Source organism: Uloborus diversus, chromosome 7, assembly GCF_026930045.1.
Source record: "Uloborus diversus isolate 005 chromosome 7, Udiv.v.3.1, whole genome shotgun sequence".
Taxonomy (NCBI): domain Eukaryota; kingdom Metazoa; phylum Arthropoda; class Arachnida; order Araneae; family Uloboridae; genus Uloborus; species Uloborus diversus.
In genome coordinates this window covers 49,813,164-49,840,721 of record NC_072737.1, presented here as the reverse complement: position 1 = coordinate 49,840,721, position 27,558 = coordinate 49,813,164, and the positions used below count along the sequence as shown (strand labels likewise).

The window sequence follows — 27,558 nt, the reverse complement described above, 5'->3', positions numbered from 1 at the left end:
CAGTGGCACGACAGCCTATGAGGGTCAAGGCCTACCGTGCCCATCTCAGTCTTCCTGACCAAGGGCTGTGATGTACTATGCAGATGTTCCGGTTAGGTGGTCAGCCAAAGGCGGAACCCCCAGGGTTTCGTTCCCAAGCACGTTTGGTACTCATTTTATCAACCCACTGAAGGGATGAACGGCTAAGTCGAACCTGCCCGACCATGGGATCAAGCCCGTACCTACAGCGCGAAGTGCTACCACTGAGCCTAGCTTCAAACATATTCAGAATAAATGCAGTTTAATTGAAGGATGCAGAGATTTTAAAGATGCATATTGAAGCATTTTAAAAAAAAGTTTAAATACCTTAAAACAACCAGCACTGTTTTATTTGCACTTCAGAAACTAGTGACTAATACTCTCTTTTATGTACAAAAATATTATAAATGCTTCAAGTTCTTACAATGCTACATTCTAAGAGGCATTTTTCAGGTTCTGCTATGTTTCAGCATGAGTAAATATATTTGCATTTATTTTTTCTCAAAATGGTCAAAATGACACCTGCCTACACTGCTGTGGGCAGGTAAACAGCAATATCTGCAGAAATGAGTTTTCAAGATATTTGAAGAAATGTGTGTTTGATTCAATATTAACAAATGCTGGAATTCAACGTTTTTTTTTTTTTTTTTGCGGAAACCAAATAAGTAAGTTTGTACAGTAAAGCTAACGTACAAGAGATGACAAAAATCAGGGTTGCCAATCTTGGAGGAACAATTTGAGGAGCATCTGTGGTGATTTTGAGGAGCAATTTGAAAATTTGTAGAGCAGTTCGGTATTTTGTATAAAAATCAATAAAAATAACTAAAACCACTTATCTAAAATTGCTTTAGAGCTTTAATAATCATTTTAAGCACTAGTATAAAAATAATCATTTTTAAATCAATAAAACAGCTTTAAACACTACTTCAATCTTTGAGTATAAGCTTCTTTAATGTCGCATATTTACATGTTTGACATGATAATATCAAAATATAAGCTTGAAAACGTTCGGCCTGGAAATGCGGAGCAAAATAATTTCTTTGTGGAGCCACAGAGTTTTGTTATTTTTGCAGAGCAACTCCCCAAAATGGGGAGCAGTTGGTAGCCCTGCCAAAATGCAAAAAAAAAAAAAAAGAAAAACTTGCAATTATCGCCCTTTACCTGCATACGGCAGCACACTCGTAGGTATAACCTTTTAGTTTGGATTTGAAAAGAAATTCAATGTTCTTGAAATACTTATATCATTAAGCAGCACGATTATTTATGAAAAGTAAAGGAAGAATTATGCTTTTTTGAAAATACAGAAGAGCAGTTAGCAAAAAAAAGTTTGTTTGGGGTCAAAATGATCCCTCTCATAGTACTAGTGTAAAGAAGGGTAATTTCACTGCAGCAAGAGTTATCACTAAATTGATATTATAATAGAGGGAATCAATTCTTTTCTTTCTTTCCAGTAAAACTGTAGACAAGAAATCCTGAATAGTAGCCAGTGGCTACCAGAGTCACAAAAAATGGTTGTCACTTTTGACTTTTAGTAGCCATTTTTTAAAAATAGTATATGTTCAGCACAAAAAGTAAATAACCTTAAGCAAGGGCGCCCATATAGAGGGGCAAGTGGGGGCTCAAGGCCCCCCCCCTTACAAAAAAGAGCTTCCTTACTTTGTGCACTTTTTTTTTTTTTGCCAAAATGTAAAAACATTTCTTCTTCAGCCATTAATGAATAAGTTATAAAAAATATCAAATTTTAATAACTCTAATCTGTACTGAAATCTGTTTTCATGGGGAAAATATCCTGCTAAACCATAGGGAAAATATCTGAGCGCCCCCCCCCCCATTTAAAATTTTGTTTATGGATGCCCATGACCTTAAGGGAGTTTGCTCCAAATTACGTTGAGTCGACTGATGCGCTGAATGCCTCACAATTGAAAACACGTGTGCTGTGTTGCAGCATGATATACGATATGAATTTTCACAAATAAAGAAACACATGGTCTCCACTTTTGGCAACTATGACTTGATTTTTTGGGAACCATTTTCAATGAAATGGTCGCCCGTTGGCCACTGGTGACCGCTAATCTAGAGCTTTATTTTTTGGCCATGTTTCAAATAAGCTGAACACAACTACAGATACAAAAATAATAAAATTATTAACAATGTTGGGAGGTTTTTGTTCTTTCTTTAAAAAAAAAAAAAAAAAAAATTGCCATCATCAATTATGATACCAAAATCAATATTCATAGAGGAATTTGCAAAAATATATGATAAAATGTCAATGCTAAAAAATCATTTTCATTCTAAACATAGATTTGATTAACATAGGAAACATAGGTTTGATTATACACATAGTATGTAATACTATGTTTATAATCAACATATTTTATAATCAAATATGTATTTAATAACATTAGTGGTGCCTAACTTTTTTTTTTATTCCAATAAGATTAATTTGCTAAAGCACATATAACATTGAAACATAATCAAATATTTTGACATAATATGGAAAAGGAAAGAAATTTACAAATTTTTGTTTATGCTCATTTTATTAATAGTGAAATCCTGTTACAAAGAACTTCATGGAACTACAAATTTTGTTGTTTTAACGGAAGTTTCGTTGTGCTGGAATTCAAGTAACGTAATAGAAATTAAATTGGGATTGAAAATGTATTTTGATGAAAAGGTTTTTCGGTTGAAATGGTATTTGTTGTAACGGAATTTCACTGCATGTAGATTTCACTTGGTTTTCGTACACTAATTTCAAACTACTGGGTTTCAAATTTGCAACAATAATCTGCAAAACTGAATGGAGATGATCAGCTGTTTTCGTAGGTTATTTTTGGCAGGTTGTTTGGTATTTATTTATTTGTAACCTTAAACATAATCACTAACCACATTGATGAGCTTCATGTGCCACATATGGCCCCTGCAGACGGTAAGTTAGGCACCACTGAGCTAAGTATATTTCATGAAAGTATGTTATAACATAATATATAAAACTTACTAATAATATAATAAGTTAGGAAAATATAATAGTCTCACATGAAATTATTATATTGCCCTTAACCTTCAGCGTACGGCTCAGTTTTTATACTTTTCAGCTCTGAAATACGGGCGGATTATTTAATATTTTCTTTATATACACATCTTATGATTCACATCTTCATCATTTGTTTACAATTGTTTGTTATCGATAATACAAGAATTTTAATAGCTTTTAAGCTTAAGAAAAATATATACTATAGTGCTCGCTATTTCAACGGGCTGTGTTTATAAGTTAAAAAATTCATGCAATATTTATATTTTCAGATATACATTTATTATTTTATCTCGAAAAGTAATGCAGAAATATTGAAATAAAACAGAAAAAATGATTTCTGTTATAATTTGTTCAGATATTTTCTTTTTTAGAAAAAATACATAAATATGTGCAGAAAATTATTTCTTATTCCCACCAGTAACGCCGCTAATTGTTGGTAAGTCCATATCTTTCATAAATGTTCAACCCGTAAAATACAAACAAAAAGCAAGACCACAAAAGGCAGACTCTCACATATGCAGGGCAAAAAAAAAATCAAGCAACAGAACAGAAATTCCTGAACCCTCCAGTGCCATCTAGCAGCAAAAATAAGCATCAAATGATGTTCTTTTAACTTGCACATGGAAGTAGTGGGATCCATATTGAAATAAGGGGAAAAAATTCTTCATACAAGATTTTTACGTGACCCATTGTCAGGGACGAAACTGAAACGCCACTCAAACTGCGTGAGCCATAAGTGGAGGGTTAATATAATAATTCTATGTAAGATTATTATAAACAACACAATAAAGAATAAATAAATAAAAAAAACTTACAATTTTGATCTAGAAACAAGAGCATTAACGTTTTCTGGATAAATACACAAAGCTTTGTTCAAGTACAGGAAAGCTTCACTGTTGTTTTTTTTATCAAACTGATCACATGCCTTTTCATAACTATTGAAATCAAAGAAAACAATCAATGTTCTTTATGTTAAAACAAGTTTTGCATTAAAAAAAAATGCAAACAAACTTACTGTACATTAGAGAGATACAGGTCTCGCTTCTTTTTCAATTCTGATGCATATTCATTTTGTGGATATGTTTTTCTATAATTGTTGATAAAGAAAAAGTAGAACTTATAAAATGATTTCTGCAGTTTTGTTAACAAGCAAATACAATATGAGAAAAATAAAGAGAAATATAAATGGTACATAGAGTGCATCTAAACAACTTTTTACAAAAAAGAAGCACTCTATAAATATAGACACAGTTCTCCAAAACTAGAGATGCGAGAAGTATTTAAGACTAGAACTATGGGATGCGTCATTTCGACCCCAGGCACACTTATCTTGCTGACTGCTCCTTGGTATTTCACAAAAAGATTAATCTATCTTTGATTTTTCCTAAATCATTGTGCTGTGTAATAATATAAAGGTTTCATAAAGATTTTGTGTGTTTTTCTTTTAAATATTTTAATCTGAACAAATAGGGTTATATCTAGAAGTGTGGGAGGGTGTAATTTTACTCCCGAAAGGAAAAAAGAAATCAAACACATTTAATAATGCTGAAACAGAGCAGAAACTCAAAAAATGCCCCTTTGAACATATCATTGCAAGAATTCGAAGCATTCATAATGTTTTAGTACACAAAAGGGAGCATTAGCCGCTAATTTCAGAAATGCAACTGAAACTGTGCTGGTTATTTTAAGGGCAGTTTTAACTCTTTCTCGTGACAAATACGTCATTAAAATATAACTAAAATCTCTATATTTAATAAACTGTATTTAATATAAATGTGTTTATTTTTAACTAATTTTCATAAATATATCACATTATGCAGGGAACTATGCAGACTTCAGCTCAGAGGGTTAAAAAGACTCCCACTGTATTTCTAGGTATACAAAGACTGCTGTAGTTCTAATGTTAAGATTATGCTTGTGAATAAAATCCTCGATAAATTTAGTGCATGAGTTTTTTTAAACATAATACAGTCGAACCTCCATATATCGAACTTCCACATATCGAAATTTTCTATGTATCAAAATCCCAGCAAATTTATATGTTCATTACATAGAAAAAGTGTTTCTATATATCAAAAAAATCTCTATATATCGATTTTTTTTCGAGACATTCGTAATTTTTTTTCCACTTTAGACTTTGTCTCATGAAAAATGAAGGTTAGAGGAGAAAATTATGTTCAGTAAAGGTTGCTACGAAACTCATAAGGAATCTGGGGTTGGGGGGTGCATAGAAAGGTCATTGTTTTGTTCTGGAGTTCTTAGATTCCCTCAAGTTTATTTCAAGTCTTAGTTGTAACCAATAACATTGTAAAATCAGTTTCAAGTTATCCCTTTTGTCTGTTGATTATCATTCCTAGTCTTTTTAGCTGCAGTAAAAATCATTCAAGTTAAGTAGATTGATTTTTTACTTTTCTCTCGATTACATAGTCAAAATGAAAATCCCCTAATGTTGTGGATTAAGCTGAATTGCCGAAGAATGAAGATGTATGAAGACGCAAAAATGTCATTTATGTTATTTTTTTAATTATTAACTTTTATTTAATTCGATGCTCGTATAAATTAGAAATCGGGTTTCATACACAAAAATTAGCTTTAATTTTAATGTTTTAGGAGATTTTTAGGATTAAATAAGATTGTTTCAATATATCAAAATTTCTATATAACGAATTTTTTTCCGGCAATTTGCTACTTCGATATACGGAGGTCCGACTGTACATCCTATTAACATCAAAAGCCAAAATTTCTGTATGTTTCAGTCACATAAAGCATTCACTGACAGAAGAAAAAAAAACTGCTATGGATGTCTTTCACTATGTATATATTCTATGCTTCGAACAGTCTGTAGAAGACGAAATAGTTACGTGCTGCATAAACTTGAGTTCTTGAACCTAAACCGAATTTGTTGTCCCCAAATCAGTGGCATAGCCAGAATCTTTTTCTTGTGTGTGAGAGGGGTCCAACATTTGATTCATCTATATCTTTTAATTACTGGAATTGTCAGTTTGGTTTGAAACCAAAGTTTCTGAGGGGTGTACTTTTTTCCAAAACAACTCCAAGGTTGTGTCCCCCCGCCCCATACAGCACTCATACTAAAAAGATTGCATTTATCAAAATGTAGAAACATCAAAAGTACATAAAATTGGGAAAACAAAAGAACTTTCAATAGGAAAAAAAGGTTTAAAGATGGATTTCTGCTAAGGAGGATGAACGAAATCAATAATTATGAATTTGAGAAATTGGATAAGTTGAGGATGATAATTTTTTTTTTTTTTTGGTTTTAGGTAATGTTGTGAATTTTCCAGTTTTCCAGAACAACATAACTCTTAGAAAATGCTATGAATTTCTTGATTTCCCAGTTCTATTATTACTCTGAGTTAATGATAAATGGAACAAAACAATTTGTTTGTAAGAAACAATTGACTTAAGAAACAATTGAACAAATAAAATATCATATTTTTCTGTTATGACAAGGCAGTCGACATACAGCATGCCAACATAATTGCTTCAAAGAGAAAAATGCATCAAAGAATACCATGAAAAAACTACCAGTGGTTTGGAGTTTTTTCAAAACCATTTTTTTGACAAAGGTTTGGTTTTATTACATAAAGAGAAAACCGCCCGTAACGGTATGACAGGAGAAAATTGCTTCTACATTTGAACAAAGCAATTGCCTGTTTGGTGATATTTTTATAGTTGAAATTTCAATCCTCACTCCACTGGATTAACTCTAAACTCCAGCACTCATTTTTGCGGTTCTTCATTCCCGTAAAATTACTGCCTTACCAGTAAAACAATTAAGTTACTGGATCCAGTTCAATCTTGTCAAAATGAAGCATTTCCCTGCATGTCAAAGTTACCAAAAATATTATCAAATTATCATGCCATGGCAGGAGTTTCATTGTTGGTGACGTCAGGAGTGTTACTTGATCATTCGTTATTATATATATATATATATAAGGATTTTTAACTGTGTATGTGTATTTAAAATTAATGGTATTATTGATAGCACAATCATGTTAGTTGCATTGTTACCAATAACCATACGGATAAACGCTAAATATCCCTTCAAAATCAACAAACACTACTCCTTAGGTTTCCTGTTTCTACAAATGGAATGATACGAGGGGGACCCGAAAGAAACCGGACTAATGGTGCGATGCCAATCCAAGATGTAGTAGAATATTCTCCAGCTAGATGGCTCCAAGTAGAGACCTTCACAAACAAGCTGTGCAAGTGGCATCAGTTTAATTGATACCGTCTGATCGTAGGGTTGGTTTTCTCATGTGCTGTTTCTTTCGCCTGCAAACTCATTACACGGTAGATTTAAAAGAACAAACTAAACTTGAAATTTTGCTTCTCCTGCTTGAAAAGTCGGCAATGAATTAGCTTACCAAATGTTTCAACAAGCTTTCAAGACCGATGCTATGAGCCGTACACAAGTTTTCGAGCGGTTTGGGCGCTTTAAAAGTGGTAGCATGAATGTTGAAGATCAAGCTCGCTCTGAGCACCCTTCAACGTCTCGAAATGATGAAAACTTTGAAAAAATCTGCCAAAAAATCAACGAGAGTGGTCGTTTTATGATTGACAAAAATTTAGAAGAAACAAGAATGAATTGGAACTCGATAGGGCGATTGGAAGGATGGTTCCTTCACAATGATAAAGCTCCCGTACACACAACCTTTACTATTAACTGCTAATTGGCCTCTCAGGGGTGTCCAGTCGTTCTTCGACCCCTGTATTAGCCAGACCTAGCCCCCTGTGATCTTTTTCTGTTCCCGAGGATGAAAAAAAAATCTGAAAATGAAGCGTTTTGATGATGTAGAGGCTCTAAAAACTACTTCGCAACGGGCACTGAACATGGTCAAAGTTAGAGAGTTCCAGGGGAGCTTCTAACAGTGGAAAAAAAGAATTAACAAGTGTATTGCATCTAAGGGTGAACACTTTAAAGGAGACAAAAAATTTTTTGTGAATAAACTAATATATAAATATTTTAGAACAAAAATCCGGTTATTTTTGGGTCCCCCCTCGTATGGAAATGAAGAAGTAATTTGCACTTGTCATATTATAACTGGTGATTTTCTAGATTAGATAATACAAGGCATAACCATAATGAAAGAAATGATAATTTGGATGTGGTAAAGATATGGTTATTATGTGAAATACACCGCCAGCTCAGTCATTTCCAGCCGAGGACTGCAGTTTCGTGCTTATTAGCACTCATCAGCCCGGCACAGGAAAGTGACTGAGCTGGAGATGGAAAACCTCTTAAGGAAGTCAAGAGTGCGAAACAAACTGGTAGCTAATATAGAATTAGTAGACCAGACGAGTGACCGAAGCACTGCTTTGGTCACTCGTTTGTTTCACCAGTTTGTTTCGTACTCTTGGCTTCCTTAAGAGGTTTTCCATCTCCAGCTCAGTCACTTTCCTGAATGAGCACGAAACTGCAGTCCTCGGCTGGAAATGACTGAGCTGGCAGTGTATTTCACGTATTTCTGCTTTAGCCCTGGCTAGTGGGCGGTAATTTACTGAATATGGTTACTATGGTCAATTTGCACTCAATACACTTATCCAAAAGATTACATTTTTGAAAATTGTTTTTTTTTTTTTTTTTGCCATTTAAATTCATATATATATATAGGAGTTCTTCCTGAAAAAAAGTGATTTTACACAAAAAACTTAGTTTTTAATGTAAAATTTCTTTTAATTAAGCCTTAAAAACAAAAAGAGAATGAATGCAAACCACACACAATTTGTAACCAAAAATTAGTTTCGCAAAATAAATATCAAAAACAAGTTAGACTTATTCTCACTATCATGGTAATCTGAAAAATCAAAGGAATATCAACTTTGGTCAAGTCAGCATAATAAGCAATTTGTAACTGCTCAGAAAAAAAAAATCTTACCCATCCCACTCTTCAAAAAATGAATACATCCGGTTCTTTTTCAGATTTAGAACAGTATATAATTCATTTTCCCATTCTCTGTCATGAAATGCTGGAGTAAGACCCAAATATTCAGTATAGCTAGATCCAACAGTTAGGTTCCTGTGGAAAGAATAAAAAGAACAGAAAATAAAGAACAAATTGTACTACTCATAGTTTCATAAACAGGTTTAGATTAAAAACTTCTTATGAAACCTTTATGATACTCATGTGTATGTAGAGTTATTAAGTGAGATCTACAAAATGATGACACGGCATAGGCGGCTTGTGCCCCAAAAAAGTGGGGGGTCAAAGGAGGTGCGGGGGAGGTGGGCAGGTTCGGTGGGCGACACACCCTTAAAGCTAATTTTTTTTTTTTTTTTCAAAAATTGCGCAACTGAATTTTTACGTCATTCTAAATGAATTGATCTTTTTCAAAAAATTCGAGAAATGGACTCAAAAAGCTGGACCAGATGGCCATAGAAGATTCCCTCCAACAAATTCAAAGTTTTGAACTTAGAAAAGTGGAGGGGCAAAGTCCCTTTACTGCTGAAAGTGAGAGGGCAATCGCCCCCTTGCCCTCTCGTACGAGCCGCCTATGTGACACGGCTTGTAAGGGGAGAGGGGTTCGGGAAATTGTAGGTTTGTGACAAGAGGAGGGAGGGGTAAAGAAAAGTTCAACATGTTACAGATTTTTTATAAAAATATTCTTATATAACATAGTATCATATGTGACAAGGGCAGAGGATAAGGTGAAGTGAAGGGTGAAATTGTGATTGGAGGCTGCGGGGGGGGGGGGGGGGGGTAAATATGTCGAAAAGGTGCCGCATCATTTAAAGATAATTTTTTGAGAGTGGTCCTTTAAAAAATTTTTTAAATATTTTGTTTATCAGTTGTTCATCAGAACATAAAACACTATTACTTTCATGAGAAAGTATTTTTATGTAAAGTTGTAAACTTAAGTTATTTCTGTGTTTAACGGTTCAGGAGCACCAATGGACTGTAATCCAACAACTCCCAACTTTTTAGTCTGAAGCTTTAGGATAGTCTCATAGTACTAAACAAGTTGTAGGACTGGATATATGCCCATGGTGGGGATAGCAGAGACAGCCCCACCCAAGGTGAAAGATAACTGCCATCAACACCAGGGCCACAACCAGCCTTTTTTTCAGCAAGGTTATTACCACCCATTCTTGCAAAGTCTATATGATCAATTACATTTGATTTCAATCAATATTCAATTGATTTTTGTTACAATAGGTTATTTAAAGCAAATGTAAAAGATAATGTATCTACTTCATGAAGAAAGGAAGCTGATATGTACAGTAGGGGAATGTGGGGGCAAAGTGAAATGGTTAAGATGACTGAGCTTTTTCAAAAAGAAAAAATCAGCAATTTGTTTTGAAAATTACAGAACATAAAGAAAGAACATTGTATTTTATAATAAAACTTGTATGCGTTAAAACAGTATTTTTATTTTTGGCAGTAAATTTGAGTTTTCCAAAAAAAGTTTAAAATTTTTAGTTATTTATTTTTTAAATGGGGCAAAGTGAAAAATAAAATATTTTTCTAAATGAAATATTTTCTATTTGATTATAAAAACATATTTTTGATCAAAAGAATCAGTAAATAAAAGGTTGAATGAGCAAACGAAAAGATAATAAAACAATTAACGAATGAATAAATCAATTATTCATTCGTTAATTGAATGAATGAATTGAATGAATAAATCAATTAATATATGAAGAAAAATAAATCAGCAAGTAAAATAATGAATGAATAAAAAAATAAGTGAATGAATGAATAAAAAAGTGAATTATTAAATGAAGGAATATAAATGAATTAATATATCAATGAAAACGATAGTGATTTATTTTAAATGATTAAGTGAGGAAATGAAACAAACTATTTCACTTTGTCCCATCCGCTTTGCCATGTATGTACTTGACTAATTGTAAAATTTATTAAAGATACAATCAGTTCAAATATTAACAAAATTTGTACTGCATTGAATATTAGGAGGTCTCAATTAATATTTAAAATGTTAATAACAAGAACTTTATATTTTACAGTTACAAAAATAATTTTTGACTTACAACACAATATTACAACATGAGTATCATTTTTAAAAAATTGCCTGTATTACCAAATGCTTTAATCTTTGGCAGTATTTTTCTCCTGGAATAGACTACATACGGCACTACAAAGTTAAAATAATACCAGTTAGGTGGAGCTAAAAGAGGAGTAAAAATTTAATATTTCACTTTGCCCCATGTTCCTCTACATAACTTCCTTGTACCCGAATTAAATAAATTGATGTATTTTTGATAGGTTTAAAAAATAAATACCTGTAGCACTGTAAGCGCATTCAAAGTAATACTTTAAAAAACATCTATTTTTTTGGCAATAAAAAAAATGTTTTCAGAGTTTGTCAAATTTTAAAAATTTAGATGTTTTTGTTAGGTGCTGGTTTTTTTAATCTTAAGGAAAACGCTGCATTGTTTTGCAGAAATGATGCTTGCAACAACCATAAAGGGGGGAAAAATACTGCAGAAACAACACTGATTTCCATTACAAAAAAATAATAATCAAATAAAATAGTGCTAAAATTATTTTTAGCCAAAAAGTATAATGAGGAGCACCTTTGGAATAGATTTAAAAACTTTCGGAGGGGTTTCGAACTCTAAAAACCTACCCTTTGAATACGACCTTGATTAACATTACACCCAGTAGTACTGTAAATGGGGTGAACCCAGGGGGACACTGTCCCCTGAAATATTTGGTTTTTATTGCAATAATAATGGAAATGTAATTATGTAATATGAATTGGTATTTTCTTTTCCACCATTTCTTATTTCATCTTTTCCTTTGGCCAGACCCACTGTCCACCGAAATATAATAATGCAAATGTAATTATGTAATGTGAATTGGCATTTTCCTTTCCACCATTTATTATTTCATCTTTTCCTTTGGCGAGCGCCCCCCCCCCCCCCCCAACGGGTAACTTCCCTCAAATAATGCTTTCCGACTTCAACATTGAGTACGTTATATGAGACTCAATGTGCTTTACTGTGCCAGACAATGCATATTAATACAGTAGTTGTTTATTAAATAATTAAGTGTTTTTGTATACATTCTCAGTGCAGAAGTTTTTGATACTAAAGAAGAAAAAAAAATCTGAAGGTGTGGGGTGGCTGGACTATGCCTTGTGGAAGACTGCCCTAAATTTTCATGTTGAAAAGAAAAAAAGCATGAAAATTTCAAGTGCCATCTTGATGAGGATTAAACCTGTTTTAATAACCACTTCATCAGGAGGTTTCTTAAGCAGTGACTACAGGATTATAGCCTGAAACCCTCAAGCAGCAAGGCAATACCACTGGGCCCTAAGTCACTATACAATATTTAGATAAATATACATACCGAGTATAAATGGGCAATTCTTCTTCAGATATTTTTCCCTGCAATGAAAAAACGTTGCATAAATTGTTTTAAAATACAGTTACATAAAAAGTTTTAAAAAATAGTTTTAAGAGTTGAAAAAAAAAAGGAATAATTATTCTACATTTATTAGAGTTGAAGGAACCAATGAAAATTCTATAACAGACATAGAAAAAAAAAACCACACACACATACATAGAAATACATAAAAAAAATAGTGCTTACTTTTTTAAAATAGAATCTTAAAGGCTACTATTAATACTGTCACAGCAAAAACAAAACTGAAAGTCGATCTTTGCTGTTGAATTTATACTCTATAATTTCATCCTATATTCCAGAGAAAATTTTCTTCCACCTTTATTTCTGTATAATTAATTGTTGTTGCTGTGAAACCAGTTTTCTGTAAGTATTTCTGTACTCTGTTCTTCTGGTTCAGTTACCAGTTTCTATACTAGACCAACTAAGATGGTAATGCCAATTTTCATTTCAGTATATGCATCAAAATTTGTGTTTTCTAAAAACAAATATTCAGCGTAATGATCGACCAATTTCTCTAATGACTTACTCAAGGTCGCTGTAACTTAGATTGCTGGTCAAATGAAGTTTTTTTTTTAATTTCAAGAAAAATAAAATATTAAAAAAATGATTCTAAGGACTATTTCTATAAGTTTGGTTCGCACTAAAAAGTATGAAATAAACGTAACGAATGATTTCTTGATTGAACCTTCAAAAACTGAAGTTGGTCTTAATATCTTTATGTTTATGTTAATTCTAAAGCAGCCAATAAAATTTAAATTAAAAATTGAGAGAAGAAGAAATATAGGCAGTATAGTGAAAGCTATTTGAACAAAGCTGTATACCACCTCAACATTTTAATTTCAATTTTATTGGTTGCTGTAGAATTAAGATAAACATATTAAGATCAACTTCAAGTTTTGAGTGTTGCAATCAAGAAATCATATATTTATTTTATTTTATACTTTAAAGGTCAATCCAAGCTTATGGAAATAGTCTTTCAAAAAGAAAAATAATAAAATAAATAAAATAAAATAATAATACTTTACTTTAAAGCTTTTACATTTTGAAATTTATTTGAGGCATTGACTTTTTGAAATTTAAAACATATTTACTCCTTATCTATCCTGCGTTGAAAAAAACAGCATTGACTTTCATCCTAACATAAATGTATTGCACATAAAGAAAGAATAGCTTATATTTATAATTAATCTTTTTTCAATGTTGCTGATTTGTATACTCAAATTTAAAAGCACTTTTGAACAAGTAAAGTGAAAAAAAAAAAAAACACTTTTGAAAATGTCCATAAATACATGGTTGCTTAAGTTCAGCCATGAAGTTAATTTGGTAAATTTATCAATAACTTATTTATTCATTACCTTTTTTTGGCAACAATTAAAAAGTGCAAGTACAATAACTTAATTACTATTATTTTTTATTGTTTTTGGCAACAATTAAAAACAAAAGCAAAACACAGGGGTTTTGATAGAGAAAGTAAACTGAGAAATAGTCTTTAAAAAAAAAGTGAGTGGTGTAGCTAGTGACTCCAATAACAAACAGTACACTGAGTTTTGGTTCTTTGAGCTAGTTTGCAACTTTGTAAAACCAGTATTTGCTGAGGCAAATGTATTATGAAAATGGCTTGAAGTCAAAGAATCTTTCATTTATTTTGATACCTAGATATATATTTTAAGTTATGTATGATACAAAAATATATTTTTAGAGTTAAGTTTGCTAAAAGGTAATCTATGAGTGACAGATAAAACACATAAACAAGAAAAGCACCATACAAGCTGAACCTCATCAACAGTGGAGCTATCCAGGGTGACAAACAGCTGTCGTTTTTTGGGATCACAAGACCATACAGCAGCTGAAAAATATCGGTATTGAGTTCTATGTTGAACAATACCAGTAAAAACTACACAACTGCTTTAATTTTAAATAATAACAATTTAATTATTTATTACCATAAAAATAAAGGACCATTTAAAAATCACAATTTTTCATCACTTTAAGTTATCTGCCATCACAAATTCGTACTGATTTAACTTCAAACCTAAACTTTCAAACAGTAAAACCTTTCCTAACAGACACCTCTTAAACGTAGACATCTTTGTATGCAGAATGTATTTAATTCCTGGCTGTGAGGTATATTGGGCATATTGTACTTAAAATTTTCCTGTTATAAACATCTATGGTATATCGTGTGAGTAATTCAGAGACTTAATTTCAAAGACAAAACCTTGATAGCTGATACTATTTTCAAGCAAGCAACTAAAAATTCATGATTTTCAAAAATTGCCATGTCAAAGCTTGCTGCAAATTATATGAATAGTCAAAGAAATAAACTAATTCAAAATAGATTAATAATTTTATCATTATTGCAGGAGAAACATTCTTAAGGTTTTATAACAAAATGACTTTTTCTTATGAACAAAACACCAAATTACAAATATACAAATGTGATAAGGGGGGGGGGGGCAACCAGTTTAGGAGGCCGAAATTTTATTGTTTATCACGATTTTTTACAGGAAAGAAACAGTCAGAATTTCTTTAAACTTTGAGGATATTTTATTCATAATTTGAAGTACACCTTACAGTTTTTTGAAATCATTTCTACCAGAATTAGTGGAGTTAGAAGCTGCTGTCAATGGGCAGTCGCCATCAGAGCTTGCTGCTGGTGGGCATTACCAAAACCAATTTTTGTTTGTGACCATTGCAATTTTTCTCTCTCGCAAACAACCTATTTCCTAAGAATATAAACCTAATTGTGATCAAAAAAGTTGAAAATTGCACGTTTTTGAGGAATTTGATTACAATTTTATGTTTTTTACCTTTTTTGTTCACATTTCTTGCATTTTTATTTTTTTTTTTTAATTAATAATATCATCAAAGAGTTAGGTTCATATAGAGCATAACTGAATAAAGAATATTCACACAAATTTTCAGAACAATTGGTCAATAACTCTTTGAGTTAGAATGCCCACCATTTGAAAAAAAGTTGTTTCGAGAAAAACTCGTTTGAAAAAAATATGCTGTTAACGTTTTCAATGTTTTGATATTTTTTCTCTTCCCCAGAGAGTTGAGATATTGCAGTAAAGTAAAGCAGCTATAGCAGCTTACTTCTAAAAAATGTCAAATATGGATAGGTAATTATGGTTTGTGAAATAAAATGCATTTTACCTCTTACTAGATCACCTGAATGAAGTTCACCACCAGCAAATTTCATTTCAGCAGGATACTTAGGAAGATACATCTTAAAGACAGTATAAAAAAAAACTTAAAACAGCTATTTCTAGAAACTCACAAGCTGAAATAATATTTCTAAATATTCAAAGTCCAATTTTGAATGCATATTGAATTTACAAAACTTTGACAACATCACTTATAGTTAATAATCATAAGTTTCAAAAACAAAGGAAAATGCAACAACTGGCTTGAGTCATTAAAATTTGGAACATTCTTTAAAGAGCTGCAAATGTCAGCAATCATAAGTAAACTGAAAAAAATGTGCTCCAAGGGTTCTATTATATTGAGAAAAGAATGATTTGTAGCATTAGCTACGAAAAATGCTACTTTTAACACAAGCAATTGTCTCTATGTTCTCTCCCATAAAATTAGATCTCATGCAGAGACAAAATGATGGATTCAACAGATAAATCAAGGATTGTTATTAAATAAATAGAAAGTTGCCCATCAAGGTATGACGGGTGAAAATTGCTTCTCTTCTTCTACATTTTAATGAAGCAATTGCCTGTTTGGTGATATTTTGATAGTTGAAATTGTAACCCTAACTCCAGTGGATTAACCCTAAACCCCAGTAGATAGCGTTCACAGTTGACCACTTTTTTCATTTCTTCATTCCCCTGAAATGACACGGTCTTACCAGTAAAACAGTTAAGTAACCGGATCGAGTTCAGCCTTGTCACTATAAAGCCTTTCCCTGCATTTTAAACATTAACAAAACATATTATCAAATTATCACGCTGTGGCACGTTTCCTTGTTGAAACTTGCGGGTTACTTGATCATTGGCTATTATTTATATGAGGATTGAATATAGAAAAACTTAATTTTTATCCAAAACACTTAAATTTACTAATTTTTTACAACAGGTGGTTGAGTACGATTCTAAATTCAGAGTTAATGTTTTTTTTTTCAAACTCACTACTAGGGATAAATCATCTAGTTTCATGCAGCCGTCGTGTTTTGCTAGGACCAAAAGCTTAAAGTCACTAGGAAGTGTATCATTGATGACTTGCAACAACAGAATGCTTCCTTGGTCCAAGCTCTGAAAAAGGAAAAATATTACAAAGCATTAGAATTCAAATAATAATCAATAAAGTAAAAGTAAAGAAATAAAACACAAATAAACAAAAATTATGTCAATTAATTCAAAATGTGATGTTTAACAACAATATTACACATTAACATTAAAACTGAATACACTTAGACCTGTTTTTGAGCGATCTTTTTTTTTTTTTTGTGTCATAGTTTTTTTTTTTTTTTTGAGATTTTTTTTTTCTTTTTGCAGTATATGAAAATTTCAATCAAATTGCAACTCAATTGACGAAATTATTTATAACACGAGTGTGAGGAAGTATTCTCAAGTGACCACAGGGGCACACAAAATGGGAGGTCGACGTGACCTTACAAAAATTTGTCATTAGGGGAATTTTATCTGACAATTCAGCAAAATTATCATCACTTAGTTTGTTTTGATATCATTTAAAGCAATTCCTAGTTATTTTGTAATTTTTTGGGTTATTTTCTATGTGAGACTTTTTTCTATGCAGTCCTTATCCAGCGCATTAAAAAAAAACTGTGTTGTGAAAATAACTTTTTATAGATGCTCGTGAAGTTTTGGGCAATTTTTTTTTTTTTGCGATTTTTTTAACGCGGTCCCTATCCACCACAGAAAAACAGATTTGGGTGCATTAGATACTGCGTTAGGAAAGAATATTGAGCCTGACCATTAGAATATTAAGTCATAGACTTTCATAAAATGAATATAAGTTTCCAAACCTATCCAAGTCCATGTTTAAAAATAATTTTATACAACAATATATATTATTATGAGTTTAATTAATTGTTCATCAAGTATTTGATTGTGAATAAGTGCAACCTCTTTTGGTTGTCTATTTCATATGCAACAACCAAGCATAGAAAACACTGAGTTTCAATAAAAAAATTCCACCTACAACAATAGTCTCCCCTAGATCAGAGAAGGAGCCGGGTGCCTTTTGATAAAAGGACACTTCAATTCAAATAAGAGGTAACTTTCTCAAAAGAACATGTGCAATACACCAACAGTCTGGTTATAACATGCAGAGACTGGAGTTTTGTTTTTGTTTTAGACTTATCAGGATGGAATAGTCAATAACCGAGCTAGAGGAAGATTTGAAGCTGAGAGTACCAACAAACTGGTAGCTAAAATAAATTTAGTGCACCAGCGGGAGACTGCAGAAATCTTGCAGTTCAACTCGTCAATTAAAGGCAAACACTTGGGTATTAAGCAGTAAGTTACGGCGCTTAAGTCGGGGTCAATGTGTAACTTTAATTTTAGCTACTCGTTTTTTGGTACTCCCAGCTTCAATGAGATGCCATCCACCTCCAGTTTGGTTATTGACTGTTCTAGACTGATGATAACATAGCAAGGACGAAAATACAGTCTCTGGATGTTATAATTGGGGTCGTCAGTATATTGCATATGGTTCTGCTTCGGCCTGGATAAAGTGTGGTAACTTATTAATTTATTAGAAATATGTTCATAAGCGATTTATTTTTTCACTTATTGAGTATTTAAATACATTTATACATTTTTGCATTGTTAAGTAAAAGCTCAACACATCAGATTACCAGATTGAAGAATGATCTCACTTAAACAAGGCTAACATTGCTTTGTTCACAAACTACAATAAGTTTCTTATGACTTAAAATTGTAGTGGAAAAAATTTGATGACCTTTATACCAGGGCTGCGGAGTCGGAAGGAAAATAGCTGACTCCGACTCCTGGATTTTGAAATTTCTGACTCTGACTCCGGCTTTTTATTTATTTATTTTACTATATTGTTTTTCATTTTCCCCCCTCATGAGAAGGGGAGAAAACCTCTAAACAGAAATTGAAATATTGACACCTTTTTATGAAGTTTTCACGATGTATTTTATTGTAAACCTAAGATGCATGCAATGTTAGAAATTCAATTCGAAAATCAAATTTTCCAATAGTTACGATTTTAAAAGTGAGATTAATTCAAAAATCCCTTTTTTTTAATTGAAAACCATTAAATTGCTCCTTTTTAATGTTCAACTAATAGATACTGATCAAATTGTATACTTTTAATTTTTGAAAGCTGTAACTTGAGAGAAAAAAAGCTTTTTTTGCAAAGTCAAAAATCTTTCTTGAGAGGGAGAGGTCCACTTTGGGCGACACCCATCTGGTGGGTAACACCCCAAGTTAATTTTAGAGTTTATAAAAAATATAAATGCTTAAATTTTAAAACATTTCCCCAATAACTCTTAAATTATATTTCATCCATAAAATTTAAGCATTAGGGCACTATATTACGAAAAGAGGACGGGTACATGTACGTCTTGAGCAAATTTTACACAAAATGTGGTGGTATACAGCTTTTAGGAATAGCTTTTACTAACCTATATCTTCTTTTCACTCAATTTGTAATTTTAGTTTTATTGGCAGCTTTAGAATTAACTTTAATATGAAGATTTGGAGATTAACTGAAATCATCGAGTGTTGTAACCAAGAAATCATATACGGATTTTATTTCATACATTTTAGTGAGAACCAAGTTTATAGACATAGTCTTTAGCTTTAAAAACATATAATATGTTTTATTGGATCTTTCGGATTTGTGCTTTCACAAAGAACATCCTCAGAACTTTCTTCCCAAGCTATGGATCCTGCCTTGTTCAAGGGATACATTCCTTTTACTATTTAACTGAGATCGAAGTGAAAAATAGATTATTATTTTTAATTGAAAGTGATTACTTTAAATGTTGGGCAACAAAACCTGAGAATTGCTTTTAGTTAAAGAAAAAAAAAAAAGATTGGTGAAAGTAGCTATTTCAGAAAGTGAAAGTTCGATAAATAAAGAAGTCAGCTAGTTGGCAATGGCAGCTATTTTTGTATTAGTATGTCTTAGTACATAAATCGAACCAATTTGTATTCAGTTTCTTTAAAAAAATGTAAAGAGAGTTAGTGAAAATTAGAGAGAAAAAGAACCCTGGAGTAGAAATCGGAATGTTTTCCAACTACTCCTTTTCCCCAAAATCAGTCCGACTCCAACTCCAAAGCCCTGCTTTGTAAATAAATTTTCAGTACTACAATAGCCCAAAATAACAGTATTAAATAATGAAAACTATACAGTAACATAGAAAAACGAATAAAGATTTAAAATAATACCAAAATACTATAAGAAAATCAGATTTAATGATGTATCATTCACATTTTTTTTCTGTTGGAGAGGGGAGAGATTTGGCATTGTTTTAGTTGGGGATTTGTAGCAGTCTGGATTTTGAAAACCTCTGCACTAAATAACAAAATACATCAATGGGTACTCTAAAACAATATACATCAATGGGTTGATTATAATATTACAGTAACTTTTCAATGTGTATATAAAAAAAAAATAATAGCGACCATATATAAAACCAACTTACGCTAAAAAACAAATCTCTTCTTTGCAGCTCAGATATATTACGAAAAATTTCTATTGGTAGAGTAGGAATTTGAGGTTCTAGATGAAAAATTTGGGTATTAAAATATTGAATGCAATTACAAACACAAAACAATTTGTTTTAGAAGCAATACCATTATCGACTTCAAAGAAATAGTTGCACTAAATTTTTCAGACGGATTTTTGTGAAAAATCTCATTGCAACAGAATATCACACACAACAATTGTTAGAGAGGAAAGCATTTAAATTTTATAATACAGGATTTTAGTTATGAATAGTTTTAAGCTAATGAAGTTAGCATAAAAGAAGTATATGAGTAAAACTTGGCACTGCATATTAAATTTCAAATTAGGGACGAAAAGAGTTTAACGCTCATCAAACAACTGTTTTGAGTCTATCAAAGCAAGCCTTTTCCTCAATGCGCAAAAGGTAGGTAACTGATAACCCAAACACAAGCAATCTCACTTTATTCATATACCTGATCGTTTTTAAACAGAAATATATACCTAGAAATAAGTAATGAAAGAAAAATTGCAAAAGCTGCACATGGGCATTTAGACTTTTTCTTCCATTGATTAAGATACCAAAGATTTAAAGTGTATATTCAATCTTAGTTACCAAAATAAAAGACAGTAATCTTTTATGTCAAAACCCAGTGACTCCATGGTTGTGCTTTGCATTTCCAAGCCATAGACCTGGGTTCCACTCCCATGTTGGGCAGGGTGGACTCAGCCTATCATCCTTTCAGTGGGTGACTAAAATGAGTATCAAGCGTGCTTGGGAACTAAACCATGGGGTTTCCGCATTCGGTTGAACATCTAACTGGTTTATTGGTCTAGCACCCACAGCTTTTGGTCTCATAAACTGAGATGGGCACAGTAGGCCTTGGTCCCCCATAAGCTGTTGAACCACTGAGTTTAGCTTAGTTTAATCTCCCTTTAAAGGGAAAAAGTAGAAAGAGTTTAGGAACTATAGATTGATTTTGAAATGAATTTAGAAATGAGTACACGAATAATCAATACTGATTCTATTCAAGGACAAATATCAGTAACAAACAAAATTGAACTAAAATTAAATAAAATGAATAAATAATAATAATATAAACTATCAGTTATATTTCAAAAGTGTAGAAAAAGTTATTAGTACAGTATTAGCAACACATTTTAATCAAAATAATCCCACCAGCAAAACAGTAGCAAGTAAGAGGAAAATGCAAAACACAAAGAGCAAGTTGGGACATTACAGTTGTTCATAACTGTACACCATATCTCACAAAATCAAATTGGCATTTGCTGCTAAGACATGATTTTTTGAGTCCAGACGAGGCAGCGGTGAAGAAATGATGGTAGACCGACAAATACAAAATGTTAATAGCAAGTAAGCACATTAATTGAAACATTTTATGTCATTCTAACTTCTCTTATATGACAAACATAAACAATATTATCTGATTGCCTCGCACTGGCCTGTGTGCCAGAAATAAGTGAGTTTTACCAGCATGCCAGAAATTTGAATTTTCGGCATGCCGGATACATCGGAGGTTCATTTAGCAAAAAAAAAAAAAAAAAAAAAAAAATGTGGGACCATTTTTCTGCTTAGTATAATTATATAATTAATTAATTATAGTTTAAGTTGTAAATTATTTTCAATTCCAATTTGAGAGGTAAGTTTATTTTTTATTCATTGAATAGCTGTGTTAAATTCTTTAAGTAATATTTAAATATAATTAATATTTTAATTTTAGGACTACATATGTTTGCAGCATTGTAATTTATTTTTTAAATTGTTTGCAATCAATTAGATTTTTCTTATAAGAATAACAAAAGAAAACATATTGCAAATTAATAAATTAACAAAATTAAACCATTTATTAATACTAGAAAGAAAATATATAGAACTCACATTATTTTTTAAGTGAAACATATATTTGTTATATTAAACTGAGTCTAGTTTCCTAACCCTGTTTCTTCCAGCAAGTGGGAAAAGTCGAGGAAGGGACTATTGTAAACACGGCTGAACCTAAAATTTTGCAGCATGCCGACTGATGCGGGGTTATATGGTTTTAAATTCATTTATTGGCCAATTCTGCAACATGAGTACAAGCATGGAATACGTTTTGGAAGTGTCTTAAGAGTGAAATTTATTTATTTCAACAATAATTTTGTGGAGGAGGGGGGGGGGGGGAGGTAGTAAAAAGTCCACAATTTTAACATAGATTGGCAACTAACATGCACCTGAATATTTAAAGGGTGTTTTTTTTAGAGGTATAGAACTTTAAGTCAGGAACACTGTTTGTGAGCCATTTTGATAGTAGTCACTTGTTTTGTGTTTAGTTTGATTTGCCATTTCATCATGAATAAACAACAGGACGGTGCAACATGCCACACAGCGCGTGTCACAATTGATTTATTGAAAGAAATTTTCGGTGAACAAATAATTTCGGTTAATGGACCCGTGAATTGGCCTGCGAGATCATGTGATTTACCAACGCTGGACTATTTTTTGTGGAGCTATGTGAAGCCTCAGGTCTACACCGATAAGCCACAGACGATTGACACCTTGGACAAGAACATTCGCCGCATATCACTCACATACGACTCACATTGCTGCAAAAAGTGATAGAAAATTGGACTTCCCGATTAAACGTTCTCCAAGCCAGCCGAAGTGGCCATATACCAGAAATCATTTAAATAAAAATGGCAAACAATCATCTTTCGAATAAAGCCAAATTCATGGCGATTAATATCATTTAACGGTGTTTTATTTGAACCTAAAGTTCTATACCTCATAAAAAAACACCCTTCATTAGGAAGATCAAATTTATGATTTTTTCATTTTCTGATCCATAATACTATCTCAGCTTTTATTTTGCCTTTACTAAGTCTGTTTTCATACAGAATTCTCAGATATTTTGGGCTTATGTTTCAATAACATCCTTTAATTGAGATTCAGACCTCTCAAGTGCATGTGCTCATAAGATACATGTCTCCGACATTACTGGGGTAAAGTCGGTGGCAGTTACTTTAGGTGCAGGGTACTAGACATTCTCTTTCCCTATTAGTTCTTTGCTGAAATTGTAGAGGTCTGAGTAAGCCACTTGCCATGCCTTGCCCTGGTATGCATAACTGATAGAACCAATTAAAATTGGTACATGTGGGAACACTGGTGTTCCAAGTGTCAAATCCTTCAACAAACCATGTCGTGATTCATCACATACAGAATGGGATCCCAGATCGGAAATGCTCAATACTACAAAGTTTCAAATTTCGAAAATTTCCGGATTTTGGATTCCACTTCAAAAATTAGTGAAATTCTCCTGTCATGAGATATTTGTCACATTTTTTTCCAGTTTTGCAATACTCCCGTTAAATTTCTTCTACTTTTTGATCAATCTGAATGAAAGTTTACTTCACAGGGTTCGAAAATATGATGTTTTTGAAAATATCCGATATTTTGATACATATCCGATATTTTCAATCAGCACAAACTAATGTCTTTAAAATAGTAAATTCATCCTCAAATCACTTTTTAATTATTATTATAATAAGTAGACTTTTAGCTACTTTTACACAGTTATATGATTCAGAAATAAACAATATGCAATAGTTAGGAGCACAGTCATAAGATATTTTCTTTTTTTCCAACCAATGTTTAATAAAGAATAAATACCTTTGTGCTGAAAAATTAAAAAGTCAGTAATCCAACGTTATTAAGCACAAAACTTGCAAATGATTGCAGACACGTGTTTCGGTGTTACAAGGAACACCTTTTTCAATGCAAAGAAGTGTGAGCTTTTGGATGAAAAGTCATCCGAGAAAAGAAAAGCCATTCTTTTCTCGGATGACTTTTCATCCAAAAGCTCACACTTCTTTGCATTGAAAAAGGTGTTCCTTGTAACACCGAAACACGTGTCTGCAATCATTTGCAAGTTTTGTGCTTAATAACGTTGGATTACTGACTTTCAATGTTTAATATTTAATTAGGTACTTTTCATATGAATTAAAATTGTTACATTACTATTAATTTTATGAATATAAAATAAAAAAAGAATATTAAATTATTTTGTTATAATTATGATGTATTGATACATCATAAAAATATAGTACATAACCTTTTGGTTATTTTTAATAATAAATGAGCAGTATTACTATAATTAATATAATTTTTATATTGAAAATACCGTAGTTGAAAAAATAAATATCAAAAATATCATATTTTCAAAATGAATATTGGATATATTTTGTGATATATATCATGATATATATTGGCGAACTTTGATACTTCATTATGCTAAAATAAAAGTCAGAGGTAATTTGCAGCAGCGAATATTTCGCAGAAGTTGCTTTCTATTATTATGCAATGTGCCAGTCGACACAGTAAATAATATTTTTACTACAAATAATTTTGTATTTCTGTTCAATAGGCTTTGTATTTGCATACTCATGAAAAGCAAAAAGAAAAAGAATTATCGTTAATTGAAAGTGGATGTTAAAATATTGCTGCAGAATTACAGCAAAAAGCTTATTTACGCATAACATGTTGCATGGGAAAACTTAAAAAAAAAAAAAAACAGAACTGAAAGTACAGTGTTTTCAACAAGTAATTTGCCAAATGTAAACAATTTTGAATTTGAAAACTAAAGGAAAAAAAGGGGGAGAGTGTTTTTTTTTCTAAAAAAATATTTAAGAAGAAAAGTTCCCGGTTTCGGCTCTTTGGGATTTTGGGATTATGAAATTGGAGTCTCATACTGTGCTTGGAAATATTGATTTATTGCTGCTATATTTGAATTCTCACATGGAATAATTAACTTAGCTACATTAGGCTATGTTCTTAATTTCATGGGAAGGGGGACCCAGGTTTTTAATTTTAGGTGTGCATTTTGTGAAAAAAAGAAACCTTACTAACTTTTTTTTGGGGGGGGGGGGGGGGGAGGGGTAAATTTTTTTTTTTTTTTTGGCATTTTTTAAAAATATATTTTTTGTGAAAAAATTCTGTCACATCGTATAGAGCACATTCAGCTATTACAAATCTAATTTCAAATCCCATTGGCCTAAAGGATTTCGCTGAAATGACTTGGAAGCTGGAAACTTTTTTACTCATATTTTGCTTTCAGATGAAATTATTGAGTTTAAAAATGATGAAAGAACTGTTTTACCAATAAAATTCCTTGAAAGGTCTAAATTTAAGATGTGAAAAATTAGATGAAAAATTCTCATGAAGTGGCCTCTTTTACAATGAAGAATTTTGTGAAGAGGCCACAAAGGGACCCAACTTGCATTTAAATTGATCCCTGTTCATATTCCTAAGCTGCAATTTTAAAGAATCAGTATTTAATTTAAAAAAAATCAAATACTTCAGGAATGGAAACCAATGTAATTGCATGGGTTACCTGGCTTTTCTTTGGTTTCAAAAGAGTCTTCTGTCTTGAAAAGCAGATGTAGTTTCTTTTTTATGAATCTACAAATTCTAACTTTCTCTGTGATGTGTTCAGACCTATAAAATCAGAATTACCATAAAACCATGATTCATTTTAAAAGAGAGAGAGAAAGAGAAGAACACAATATAAATAAGCTACATCACTTCTTAAGAGATTTTTGATTTTTTGGTGCAAATCTGCCATTATTTCTTTTATTTATTTATTTATTTATTTTTTGTCATTTTTTATTGTTATTATCCTTTTTTTTTCCATTAAACTAATACAGGAGATGAAAAAGTACAAAATAACAGAGGATGTGAGGTCTGACTTTGTGCTACTTTTCAATTTTCTGAAAATAGTATAGTTAAGATTAAATCCCTTAGATGCTCTTTGAACTTTTATTTGCAAGCGAAAAAATTATTTTTGAATTTGAAATTGAAATATACTTTTTCTGAGGAACTTTTGCTAGGGCTTTAAGATTTTTCGAGAAAAATCATACATTGCAGTAAATATCATACTACTTGCAATAAAACAAATCTATCATTTAATAATACTTTTATTTTGGTTATTTAATATGAACAGAAAATTTCAATACCAGAAAATTGAATATAGCACATTACCAAAAAAATTTGACAGCCCTTAACTATTAGTATACCACGTCGTACTTCCAGGAATATAACTCAGTCCTGATCGTTCCTAGAAAATTCATTACATAACTTCTGTGAACATATAAATTTTAAAAAAAAAGACTCTTCTAGAATATTTTGCATCTCTTCTGCATGCGGAGGAGATAAAGGAATCTATCTCCATAGACTCAACTACTGCCAAAAATAGTACATTGAATGGGAGGTGAGGTCTCACAGACTGCTATTGAATGCAAGGAAGTAATAAATAGAGGTACATGCCAAAAGAAGTTGATGAGGGAAGGTTATGTTCGAGGTCTCAAAACAAAAAGCTATTGCGAAAAACAATTAAGTCTGACTAAGCATGTATTAGGGGAGGTGAAGTGAACATTTGATTGGTCTGTGAGACAACACATCCCCCGTAACTAGGTTTTATAAGCACATCAACTACGTCATTGATGACGAGTCTGTACCTCTGAGCCAGAGTGACCTAAGTCCAAAAAATGTGATTTTCCATTTATCGGTGCATTGTATGTAGAAGCCTATTGCGCATCGAGCCATACGAACATAATTCTTTAAAAAAAATTCCTTTTCAATTTTTTACCAGGGTTAAAAGAGTGCACGTCCCATCCTTTGCATGCGACAGAAAAAAGATTTTTCTCTCTACTGTAAAATTACAATAATGTGACAAACGTCCTTCTGGCTCTGAGGTACAGAAGTTACCCTTTTATTTTAGTGATGTCAGCGTTGGAAATTTGCAAAAAATCTTACTGGTCCTTCGGACCAGTCAACATGAATATGTTCTTGTTCACAGATAACGCTAAATATGTTTGCACTTAAAATTATTAACACTTTACGACTACATTTGTAAACTAATTTTAAATACAACTGTTTCATTTTTAGCTAATCTGATGAAACATTAAATAAAACATTAAATTTAAAACTTTTTGTTTGGTAAAGTTTGGCAATAAACATTTAAATCTGGTATCTTAAACCATAGGCGTCGGAGCCGGGGGAGCTGGGGGAGCTTGAGCTCCCCCTGGAATATTTCAGATCGGCTCAGCGCCCCCGGAAAAATTCTCGCACAGCAGCTTTCTGTCAAACATTGTTTACCTCAAACCTGATTTCCAAAATGTGATCTGTCTTTTCTAAGAATTTCCACCCAATAAGCAACAAAAGCAGGGGACAGACGGAGTGGTCAGTGCACTTGAGTCCACCTTCACCCTTTTTCTCGCTGTTTACACACCTCTTGATTCCCGGAAGAAAAATAAAAGAATTTTAGACAAGCTATCCTACCGGCTGCGGAAAAGTGGGCTTTGCCCCGCCGCCTGCAAAAATCAGTACCGATAGGGGTTTGCTTCTCACCTTGAGCTCGTGTTTCGGGAGCGGCATCGCAGTTT

At 32.0% G+C, this 27,558-nt stretch overlaps 1 protein-coding gene across 1 annotated transcript in view; it reads right to left on the bottom strand.

The window, feature by feature from the left end:
- LOC129226050 (tetratricopeptide repeat protein 14-like) overlaps positions 1-27,558 on the bottom strand; it is a 52,455-nt gene that overhangs the window by 17,109 nt on the left and 7,788 nt on the right. Inside the window, exons 3-11 of the mRNA XM_054860629.1 lie at positions 25,509-25,612; positions 20,102-20,178; positions 16,590-16,712; positions 15,607-15,679; positions 14,214-14,293; positions 12,391-12,428; positions 8,953-9,093; positions 4,065-4,136; positions 3,865-3,984 (exon numbers count right to left, since the gene is read on the bottom strand). Of these exons, the coding sequence (XP_054716604.1) occupies positions 3,865-3,984; positions 4,065-4,136; positions 8,953-9,093; positions 12,391-12,428; positions 14,214-14,293; positions 15,607-15,679; positions 16,590-16,712; positions 20,102-20,178; positions 25,509-25,612 (828 nt within the window). The remainder of the gene's footprint in view (positions 1-3,864; positions 3,985-4,064; positions 4,137-8,952; positions 9,094-12,390; positions 12,429-14,213; positions 14,294-15,606; positions 15,680-16,589; positions 16,713-20,101; positions 20,179-25,508; positions 25,613-27,558) is intronic.